The sequence below is a fragment of the Corella eumyota genome, chromosome 7 (assembly GCF_963082875.1).
Source record: "Corella eumyota chromosome 7, kaCorEumy4.1, whole genome shotgun sequence".
NCBI classification, from domain to species: domain Eukaryota; kingdom Metazoa; phylum Chordata; class Ascidiacea; order Phlebobranchia; family Corellidae; genus Corella; species Corella eumyota.
The window spans coordinates 4,886,827-4,898,163 of record NC_137496.1 but is presented as its reverse complement, the minus strand read 5'-3'; the positions used below and the strand labels follow the sequence as shown (position 1 = coordinate 4,898,163).

Here is an 11,337-nt window from a genome sequence, read left to right as displayed (position 1 = left end):
AGCTTAAATTTTGCTATTTAAAGTAATACCAATTGAGTAGTACGATTTTTAACATGTTATGCATTATAAAGAAAGGAATTAGTTAACAAAAGAGCAATATTAGATTTTAAAATGCAAATAAGAGTGCACAACGGCAACGGCTATGATAACTTTGTAAATAGTGGAAAATACCGCAAAAAACAAACACAATGATAAAGCAATTAAAATACATGTTATTTATGTACATTGTAAACATGGAAAAAAATGAATTTACAAAAGCTTAAAAAGCACATTTTAACTTTTAAAATATCTGCAAAATTAAAGTTTTTTTTCTTCTTTCTTTAAGAGTTTTCGAAGTTGACGTTGCCTCCTAGAAAATCTAGGCCGAGTTTCCTTATCTAAAATAATTAAACACCTTTAATTACAAATATTCTTTGGTTTGGGCTTAATATTGGGGGGTAGACTTTACATTTTTTTACCTAAAATAAGGCAGTATCATCTTTTTAAACAGTTAGCCAAAGTATGAAACCAATAAAAGGAGAAAATCCGCATATCAAACACATTAAATGTATATTTACAAAGTATTTTTTACTGTTAAAAATAAATTTACACAATAATTTTGAACCTGTTTATAGCAGTTCGGGCAGGTCGGGGAGCCTTAGGATAGGCGTGTATATAGAAATCTATATCCTTGCAAGCAATCTTTCTATAACACTGTTAACAAAAAAACTTTTTGTATTTATTTATCCTCACGGTGAAAAGGCCAATTTTCCAGCCTAAATAAAGGGTGGCATTCGTTACTCCTACCCAGTTTGAGTTGATTTTAGCAATTGTTTTTTTTGTTGGCATAACTTTATACCCTATAGCATAAAAGTAAGGGAACTTGAACCAGAACGTCATGTAGTGAAGCCGAGTTTTGTACTCACTACATAACTCTGATGCCAGTCTAGTGTATCTGATGCCAGACTAGTGCTAACAACACTTGTGAGGGTATAATTTAGTGGTTTAAAATTACAAATAGGCCTAAATGTACAAATTGCAACAGAAATTCTTACACAGTAGAACGGTAAGACTGGTAAAATACAAAGAATACATAGACGAAGGACGACATCAGCTGAAGGGTCGTCCATATATCCAAACATAGATTTTGAGAAGTTTGTAACTACAATTTTGGTACCAAGGGATTCCACAAAGCCAGGGTCTGTGTGGGGCCCTTGGCACATTTTCTTAAACCAGCTCTTCAAAATAAGGCTAAAATTCACCTAGTTGTAAAACATCAATTGTTAAGTTTTAAAACCGTTTTTTACGAAAAAATAGCAATATATTAACGGTTTTATTTGGTAAGCCTGCTTACGGTGGCTGAAAACCGTTTTTCCTTCGTCATGTATTTGCGTGCAGCTCTTATTACTTCTCGCAGTTGTTTTTTTATGCCTGCCTCGTTAAAATCGATACACATTATAAAGTTATCTAAAAAAAGGGTGGTGGTTAAGTTTTCTTTTTAGTTTTTACAGTATATTATTACTAAACTGTATGTACTGGCAGCGTGGTGTAGTGGTCAGAACACTTGGTTTACTACATATGGTACTCGTTTGAATTCGTACTGCTCTTGTGCTGTGTCGCCCTTAAGGTTTTATAAACGGTATGAACTCTTGCTGAGCCATACTTAATCAGCAGCTTAATTATCGGGTTATTATAATTTATAATATACTAAACTGCAAAAGGCAACTCGAGACTGGGTTGGGGTAACTGATGTTGCCTAATGTTTGGGTAGTGAACTCGACCTTCCCGCATTCAAGAAAGGATGGAACCCTGGCTTTACACGAAAATTCTACCTAACATTAAATACTTACATGTCATCTTGAGTTTATTATGGATAAGACTATCTTTCCATATTACTGAACACTCGAAAAAGCTAGGGCGTGAAAAAATTTTCTGTTCCAACAAATCCAAATAATCCAAATTTTTCACTTTCACACATCTGAAAATGATCGCCCATTTAAAACATTAATACTTAACATAAACATTTTGTTAAAGAAAGTTGTGGTTGGAACAATTTAACCATTACATAAGGTCCTGGGTTCGATCCCAGCAAAAAGCATTAGTTTTTTTAAAACAAAGTATAGATATAACAATTACCTGCCAAAAGCCTCTGGAAATAAGTCCGAATTGCTAAAGACATTAACTTGTTGGGGGTCGTGAATCAAACAGTCTCCTTGTCGAGAAAAATATTGAGTCGGATAATTTCGCAGAAAATCTTCTTCATCTGTGACCTGCACGCCAGGCAAATATTGGATTGTGTGTTGCATATTTATAACCTGAATTAAGAGTAAATTCTCCTGTTTTTGTAAATTTCAGATGATATGGTATTCAAAATAATTAACTATCTATAAAATGTATATTGATTTATATGTTTTTTTATAAGTTTAAGCCCATAATTTTTGCAGTTTTTACGTCGACTAATTTTTTTTTTAAACAAACAAACAGGTGGTAAAATTTTGATATTATAAGTTTATTTTCTTTAAATTATTTTGTAAACATAAATAAATATCGTAAACTGTTCTTTCTTAAGCCATAAAGTAAGTATAAAAAACTCAATGCAATAAAATATCTTCCAAATTCAAACAAATAAGTTACGCCTTTCTGCAAACTAACAGACTATTACAAGATTGCAGAACTCGTATAATGCTATTGCAATTACACATAAACTCGTGATCTTATTTAATGCCAAGTTGTTTTTCAGCCTGTGGTCTAAGTTCTATTTAAATAAAACAGGAAACAAAATCAGCCTAAAGCTAATGAAATTGTCGTGCGTACTTACGACACGAATCTACAATATAGAAAAATTGAAAACGCGTTTTTGCTTAATAAACCGCATGTTTTTAAGGCGATTTTAAAGGTAGAACAAACAGACAAAGTGTCTTCTTATTAACAGGTTTTAAAAAGTTCTTTTCATTTCGCAAACGTGTTGAACAAATCCGTAATTCATTGATGTCACGGTTGTCCATTCGCCGGACACGGGACAGAACATTTCGATGTATTGTCGAGCTCCCAACTTACCCCAACTAAAAAACGAAAAGTTGTTTAAACAAACACAGAATTTTCAAAACTGAAGCTGCAAGACTTGGGTTTGGGGTATTACCCCTACCCCCAATATTATTTTTATTACTTACCCTGTAAAGTTGAATTAACACGGGGTTTTATAACCAAAGCTACAACTTGGGACCCTAGGGTATTACCCTTGATCCCAGTAATAAGTTATCGCTTACCCTCCAACTATGTATAGTTTTCCATCTACTGCGCATGCGCGACCTTGTGAGCGATTGGTTTTAAGATCGTTTATCTTGTACCAACTATTTGTTCTCATGTTGTAGCAATCTATGCTATAATAAACTGCCTGTACCTTCGAACCGTCAACTTAATACACAGAAAAAATTAAATGCATTTATCATTATAACGAAAAGAGCAATATTAGATTTTAAAAAGCAAATGCGAATAAGAGTGCACAACGGCAACGGCTATGATAACTTTGTAAAAGGTAGAAAATACCGCAAAAAACAAACACAATGATAAAGCAATTAAAATACATGTAATGTACATTGTAAACATGGAAAACATATGAATTTACAAAAGCTTAAAAAGCACATTTTAACTTTTAAAATATCTGCAAAATTTAAGTTTTTTTTCTTCTTTCTTTAAGAGTTTTCGAAGTTAACGTTGCCTCCTAGAAAATCTAGGCCGAGTTTCCTTATCTAAAATGATTAAATACCTTTAATTATAAATATTTTTTGGTTTGGGCTTAATATTGGGGGGTAGACTATACATTTTCTTACCTAAAATAAGGCAGTATCATCTTTTTAAACAGTTAGCCAAAGTATGAAACCAATAAAAGGAGAAAATCCGCATATCAAACACATTAAATGTATATTTACAAAGTATTTTTTACTGTTAAAAATAAATTTACACAATAATTTTGAACCTGTTTATAGCAGTTCGGGCAGGCCGGGAAGCCTTAGGATAGGCGTGTATATAGAAATCTATATCCTTGCAAGCAATCTTTCTATAACACTGTTAACAAAAAAACTTTTTGTATTTATTTATCCTCACGGTGAAAAGGCCAATTTTCCAGCCTAAATAAAGAGTGGCATTCGTTACTCCTACCCAGTTTGAGTTGATTTTAGCAATTGTTTTTTTTGTTGGCATAACTTTATACCCTATAGCATAAAAGTAAGGGAACTTGAACCAGAACGTCATGTAGTGAAGCCGAGTTTTGTACTCACTACATAACTCTGATGCCAGTCTAGTGTATCTGATGCCAGTCTAGTGCTAACAACACTTGTGAGGGTATAATTTAGTGGTTTAAAATTACAAATAGGCCTAAATGTACAAATTGCAACAGAAATTCTTACACAGTAGAACGGTAGGACTGGTAAAATACAAAAAATACATAGACGAAGGACGACATCAGCTAAAGGGTCGTCCATATATCCAAACATAGATTTTGAGAAGTTTGTAACTACAATTTTGGTACCAAGGGATTCCACAGAGCCAGGGTCTGTGTGGGGCCCTTGGCACATTTTCTTAAACCAGCTCTCCAAAATAAAGCTAAAATCCACCTAGTTGTAAAACATCAATTGTTAAGTTTTAAAACCGTTTTTTACGAAAAAATAGCAGTATTAATAACGGTTTTATTTGGTAAGCCTGCTTACGGTGGCTGAAAACCGTTTTTCCTTCGTCATGTATTTGCGTGCAGCGCTTATTACTTCTCGCAGTTGTTTTTTTATGCCTGCCTCGTTAAAATCGATAAACATTATAAAGTTATCTAAAAAAAGGGTGGTGGTTAAGTTTTCTTTTTAGTTTTTACAATATATTATTACTAAACTGTATGTACCGGCAGCGTGGTGTAGTGGTCAGAACACTTGGTTTACTACATATGGTACTCGTTTGAATTCGTACTGCTCTTGTGCTGTGGCGCCTTTAAGGTTTTATAAACCGTATGAACCCTTGCTGAGCCATACTTAATTAGCAGCTTAATTATCGGGTTATTATAATTTATAATATACTAAACTGCAAAAGGCAACTCGAGACTGGGTTGGGGTAACTGATGTTGCCTTATGTTTGGGTAGTGAACTCGACCTTCCCACATTCAAGAAAGGATGGAACCCTGGCTTTACACGAAAATTCTACCTAACATTAAATACTTACATGTCATCTTGAGTTTATTATGGATAAGACTATCTTTCCATATTACTGAACACTCGAAAAAGCTAGGGCGTGAAAAAATTTTCTGTTCCAACAAATCCAAATAATCCAAATTTTTCACTTTCAAACATCTGAAAATGATCGCCCATTTAAAACATTAATACTTAACATAAACATTTTGTTAAAGAAAGTTGTGGTTGGAACATTTTAACCACTACATAAGGTCCTGGGTTCGATCCCAGCAAAAGCTAAATATAGATGTACCAGTTGGTACCGGCAGCGTGGTGTAGTGGTAAAAAACACTTGCTACACCACACATGAGGTCGTGGGTTCAATCAACACTGCTCTCATGCTGTAGCGCCCTTAAGTAATTCGCTATAAACGGTATAAATTCCTGCTGAGCCAGCACTTAACCAGCAGCATAATTATCGGGCAATTATAATTTGTAATATCCCAAACTGCCACAGGCAACTCGAGACTGGGTTTGAGTAACTGATGTTACTATATGTTTAAGTCGCGCATTCGACATTTTCCCATATCGAGGATAAACTAATATATATAACAAAAATTACCTGCCAAAAGCCTCTGGAAATAAGTCCGAATTGCTAAAGACATTAACTTGTTGGGGGTCGTGAATCAAACAGTCTCCTTGTCGAGAAAAATATTGAGTCGGATAATTTCGCAGAAAATCTTTCTCATCTCTGACCTTCACGCCAGGCAAATATTGGAATGTGTCTTGAGCCATGATGTTAAACATATTTATAAACTGAATTCAGAGTAAATTCTCCTGTTTTGTTAAAATAACAAATCATATGGTATTCAAAATTAACTATCTATAAAATGTATATTGTTTTATATATTTTTCTATAAGTTTAAGCCCATAATTTTTCAGTTTTTACGTCGACTAATCTCTTTTTTAAACAAACAAACAGATGGTAAAATTCTGATATTATAAGTTTATTTTCTTTAAGTTATTTTGTAAAGAGAAATAAATATGGTAAACTGTTCTTTCTAAAGCTCTAAAGTAAGGTGAAAAAACTTGAAAGCAATGAAATATCTTCCAAATTCAAACAAATAAATTACGCCTTTCTGCAAACTAACAGACTATCACAAGATTGCAGCACTCGTATAATGCTATTGCAATTACACATAAACTCGTGATCTTATTTAATGCCAAGTAGTCTAAGTTCTATTTAAATAAAACAGGAAACAAAATTAGCCTAAAGCTAATGAAATTGTCGTGCGTACTAACAAACAGACTAAATGTCTTCTTATCAACAGGTTTTAAAAAGTCCTTTTCATCTCGCACACGTGTTGAACAAATCCGTAATTCATTGATGTCACGGTTGTCCATTCGCCGGACACGGGACAGAACATTTCGATGTATTGCCGAGCTCCCAACTTACCCCAACTAAAAAACGAAAAGCTGTTTAAACTAACACAGAATTTTTAAAACTAAAGCTGCAGATTGGGGTTTGTGGTATTACCCCTACCCCCTGAATTATTTTTATTACTAATCCCTTAAAGTTAGTTAAATTTACACGGGGTTTTATAACCAAAGCTACAACTTGGGACCCTAGGGTATTACCCTTGCCCCCAGTAATAAGTTATCGCTTACCCTCCAACTATGTATAGTTTTCCATCTACTGCGCATGCACGACCTTGTGAGCGATTGGTTTTAAGATCGTTTATCTTGTACCAACTATTTGTTCTCATGTTGTAGCAATCTATGCTGTAATAAACAGCCTGTACCTTTGTACCATCGTCTAAATACAAAAAAATAATTGAATCCCTTTAGTAATTGCTCTTATTGACATAAAGCACAGGCAGCGTTGTGTAGTAAATAAGATTCTGGGTTTGATCCCCACTGCTCTCATGCTGTAGCACCGTTAAGTAAGGCGCTATAGACAGTATAAACTTCCGCTGAGCCAACCCTTAAATCAACAGTTTAGTTTTTGAGCAATTATAATCTATAACATCCTAAACTGGTGAAAAATAACTAATGGGACTTTATATTTATGGGTTGTGAAGTCGACCTTTAAACATCTAGAATAAATAAATGCAAAAAGTAATTCAATTTAATATACAATCTTACCTGCTAAAACCAACTTGTTACTTCTACCTGTAAAAATACGAATATTTGGTGTAAACTAGATTTCTGATTTAACCAAGCATTAAATTAATTAACAAACATTTTTGTTAAAAAAGTAAATTAATTTTGATATTCACCGATGTTGTAGATTATGTTGTCGCAGTAAACGGTCGAAAACCCGTTTCGCTTTGGCAATTTGGTGACGTCACTTACTGCTCGGGAGTTCGGGTTGTACATTTCTATCATATTATTAGAGCCGCCGACCAGAAAAACGTTCTCTAAAACAAAGCACATATGTGTGTGTGTGTTTGGGTAAGTGTGTGTATTTTGAGACACAAGCTTTTAGGCACACACTTGTGTGTGTTTGTAAGTTGGTGTGTGTGTGTTTATTGGTTGGTGTGTGTGTGTCTGTGAGTAGATGTTTAAATTTTGACACATCAACTTTTAAGCACAGCCTTGTGTGTCTGTGGGTTGGTGTGTGTGTTTGTTGGTTGGTGTGTGTGTGTGTGTCTGCGAGTAAATGTTTAAATTTTGACACATCAACTTTTAAGCACAGACTTGTGTGTATGTGTTTGTTGGTTGGTGTGTGTGTGGGTAAATGTTTAAATTTTAACTTCAACTTTTAAGCACACACTTGTGTGTTTGTGGGTTGGTGTGTGTGTCTGTGGGTAAATTTTAAAATTTTGCACACTAACTTTCAAGAACGAACTTGTGTGTGTGTGTGTCTGTAAGTTGATGCGTGTGTCTTTTGATAAGTGTTTAGATTTTGACACACTAACTTTTAGGCACACACTTGTGTGTGTCTGTTGACTGGAGTGTTAGTGTGTGTACACACCAGCTCTAAAACATTTTTTTGTGTGTGTATGTCTGTGGTTTAGTGTGTGTATTATGACGCACAAGCTTTACCTTGAACACTCAGCATATTGTGGTTGAGTCTCGGCTTCTTTGCCGTCCCCACTTCGGACCACGTGTCACTGATGACGTCATAGCATTCGAAAGTCAACACGGGACTTCTTTCTTGGTCTATACCACCGTAAACAAAGATTTTATCTGGGAAATTTAAATTGCTTGGTTATAGTTAGGTTAAAAAGTCAACTTGCCAATGATTGAAATTAGGTTACTTAAAGTCCTGCTAAATGCAGTTTGGGCCTCATTTAGTCTTTTCTTCTTAAAACTAAGAAAATTTACCTTTAAGAGACGTGCATGCGGCATGGCTACGCGGAGTTATCATTTTTTTGAAAGGACGCCATCTTGGATTGGATTCGTTCAAGTTTAAGCACTCCGAAAACTGAGATCCAATCGCGTAAATAGTTTGGTCGACAACCGTCGCAGTCGAATCGTTCCATTCAAAATTCAAACACTGTAAATTAAGAAGTTTATACGTGTCATATGACATCTTGTTGTTGCCCGAGGTTTTGGGTTCAAGCCTCACCAAGTACACAATATTTGTTATTAAGGCTGGCGTTTACAGATAACTCAAACACTTTTAAATATCAACCTTTTTCCTAAAGTTATATATAAAAACATGAATAAAAAAGACCATTACCTATATTTGGAAGTTACAAAAAAACGTTAATATGTAGTTTTCAACCAAAGGAGAATATTAACTTACTGGTAAGTTAAAAAACGTGTTGCTCTCCGTTAAGAATCCAATGACTTCGCATTGGTTTGTCTCAGTTGAAACAAACATTAAAATCGACGATTCTAAAAAAAGTAGTAGTTAACCATTACAATAATCTTTAAAAATTACCTTTAAAGCATTAGCCTGAACACTACTAGTTAACGTTACAAGTTAGAATTTAAGCTATTATACTGATTAGAATTATGCTTGCACGTAGCCTACTATGGTTAACTGAGCCAAAAACCAATCGACAAAGTAAGTTTCAGGCAATATTGTTATTAAGGCTATAGGTCAGGATAACAAATGTAAAAAAAATGTATTTTATGCTACCTGTACCGGATACTGATATAGTCGGGTACGGCACATCGATCGTAAACTCTTGCGTGTTATGAGACAGGCAGCTTGACAATGACGTCATCATGCTGACGTCACTCTTCGTGAAGTTCCTATGCTTGGCGAGTCTGGCAGCTTCCGATATAGACAGCGAGTCATTGAACAAATCAAGTTGGCGGGACAGCAAAGAACGAGCTATAAGCAAATTAAAAAAGGGTAAGCATTGCCTTATATACAGATTGCAGTTTTAAATGGTGCCTACCTTCCGTCGCCTGGATTCGATCCTCCGGCTCCTGGGTCCAACACTTTTGCATCACGTCAAACATTGTCTCAAAACATTTGAGATGCTCAACGGGAAATCGTTTTGTTAAAATTTCTTTTACGGTCACCAGCGGTTTCTTGTCCGGTCTCTGCGCCCGCGATGCAATCATTCCAATAATAAGATCCGGGGTCGCCGGGCTCGAGCTGTAGATTTGTTCCCGCGTTAGAATTTCGTAAATGATCATCGAAAAACTGCAAAACAAAGTTTAAAGTTGGTTTATAATTTTACAGCCTATAGTTAGGGTAAACTTATAGGCAAGTGTTGATTCTATAAAAAAAAACTAGTTAGTTTTCCAATAATCTCTTTAGCTTACTTTAAAATACTTAAAGTAACCCATAAATTTACCTGTATACATCTATAGCTGGGCCTCTATCTGCATTCAGGTCTCTTAGTACTTCTGGTGCAGTATAAAATAAGGATCTTTTGGTTTGTTCGAACGGAGTACTTGGCCCTAACGAAAAGATCATTTTGGAGGTCCCAAAACCTCCTATTTTCGCGTGAATATCTGACGTCAATAATATCTTGTGTGTTGTTAAGTTACCGTGTATTAAAGGCACGTCCTTGGTATAATTGTGCAGGTAAGACAGCCCTTCGCTTATCTCTATTGCGAGCCTAAGTTTTAACGTCCAGTTTATTTCCGAAATGTCGTCGTTGTGTATTAGATCACTTAAGTTCCCGCCTTCGGATAGCTCCATTAGGATTCCAAATGTATTACTGTACAATGTAACTCCATAGACTTGAATAATGTTTCGGTGACTAACCGAATCCAACAGTCTAATCTCTTTTGCAAATCTGTAATGGCATTGTTTTTAAACGTTTGTTAGAAGTTTACACTTGTTTTGCAACTAAGTTTGGTCCGAAATCTTAGATTTTAAAACATATTGTTATTGCTCTTGATGTTTCACCTGCGCACCACAAACGGCAGTTTTTTGAAGGCCTTCGGATTGAACTTTATATTTTGAAGGGTTTTGATTGAATTTGGATTTGGGTTTTTGAAGGTTTTTGGATTTGTACACCAAGCCTTATTAAATGTAAAATTCTTACCTTTTTAATACGTCATCAACTGTTTTTGTGGCTCCCGTATAGGACAAATACTTCAACGCACACCGACCTGTTTTCTTATGGAAGCATTCCCGTATGGTTGTAAAATAACCAAATCCTATCGTACCGCTGTCGCCAGGCGGCGAAAGTATAGTGCTTGGGTCGTAATAATTATCTGTATTCATGATTTTAAAATCGGTATGTTTCAGCGACTAAATCACGGGTCATACCAAAAACTCAAAACGCCCTAGTTGCATTCGCTACTAGCAGTCATCTTTTATAAAATAAGAATATAAAACCAATTCTATTGACCCTTAACCCCTTTTTTAGGGCTACTAACCCTGTTTAACTAAAGTGCAAATAGCAATTAGGTGAAATTAATAAAATTAGTGCGTTTTGCTATTTTAAAAAGAACAAATTTTAATACTGTTAAAATACTTTTTTGTATCGCTGCATTGTACTTACTAGTCTAATGTCATATATATTTACAACCATATGCACCTAGATTATTAAATTATTATTTTTTTAATAAATTGTTAATCTTTATTAGCTATACTTTTTGATCAAAATTAACCAAATCTTAATATCACGTTTTTTTTCTTATTTTTTTTTTCAATTTTCCACGATCGGAAGTTACTTATAAAAACGCTAATACCACGTAAATATAGTACTGATATGAATTGCACGAAAATACGGTAATAACTGGGTCTTGGAGACATAAGGCTACATTTTTATTTGAGTGTTGATATA

At 34.7% G+C, this 11,337-nt stretch overlaps 2 protein-coding genes across 2 annotated transcripts; both read right to left on the bottom strand.

The window, feature by feature from the left end:
* Positions 1 to 97: 97 nt before the first annotated feature.
* On the bottom strand, positions 98 to 2,345 carry LOC145759969 (uncharacterized). Its single transcript, XM_082573823.1, has 6 exons — positions 2,116 to 2,345; positions 1,830 to 1,957; positions 1,334 to 1,446; positions 1,035 to 1,241; positions 605 to 693; positions 98 to 377 (listed from the first exon to the last, which is right to left on the bottom strand). Exons 1-6 carry the CDS (start codon positions 2,283 to 2,285, stop codon positions 374 to 376), a joined length of 711 nt encoding a protein of 236 aa, XP_082429949.1. The 5' UTR covers positions 2,286 to 2,345; the 3' UTR covers positions 98 to 373.
* Positions 2,346 to 6,462: 4,117 nt separating this feature from the next.
* On the bottom strand, positions 6,463 to 10,772 carry LOC145760145 (uncharacterized). The gene is made up of 11 exons (XM_082574023.1): positions 10,591 to 10,772; positions 9,892 to 10,338; positions 9,487 to 9,737; positions 9,222 to 9,419; positions 8,883 to 8,974; positions 8,459 to 8,630; positions 8,177 to 8,320; positions 7,408 to 7,548; positions 7,274 to 7,300; positions 6,797 to 6,944; positions 6,463 to 6,589 (listed from the first exon to the last, which is right to left on the bottom strand). Exons 1-11 carry the CDS (start codon positions 10,770 to 10,772, stop codon positions 6,463 to 6,465), a joined length of 1,929 nt encoding a protein of 642 aa, XP_082430149.1.
* Between the last annotated feature and the right edge of the window lie 565 nt (positions 10,773 to 11,337).

Coding starts and splice junctions, on each gene's coding strand:
- LOC145759969 (XM_082573823.1), bottom strand. CDS start 2,285: ATGCAACACACAATCCAATATTTGCCTGGCGTGCAGGTCACAGATGAA. Junction 1,958..2,115: donor TTTCCAGAGGCTTTTGGCAG/GTAATTGTTATA, acceptor GATCATTTTCAG/ATGTGTGAAAGTGAAAAATT. Junction 1,447..1,829: donor TAATAAACTCAAGATGACAT/GTAAGTATTTAA, acceptor CCCTTTTTTTAG/ATAACTTTATAATGTGTATC.
- LOC145760145 (XM_082574023.1), bottom strand. CDS start 10,772: ATGAATACAGATAATTATTACGACCCAAGCACTATACTTTCGCCGCCT. Junction 8,975..9,221: donor TATATCAGTATCCGGTACAG/GTAGCATAAAAT, acceptor TACTTTTTTTAG/AATCGTCGATTTTAATGTTT. Junction 8,321..8,458: donor CGCATGCACGTCTCTTAAAG/GTAAATTTTCTT, acceptor TAAATTTCCCAG/ATAAAATCTTTGTTTACGGT.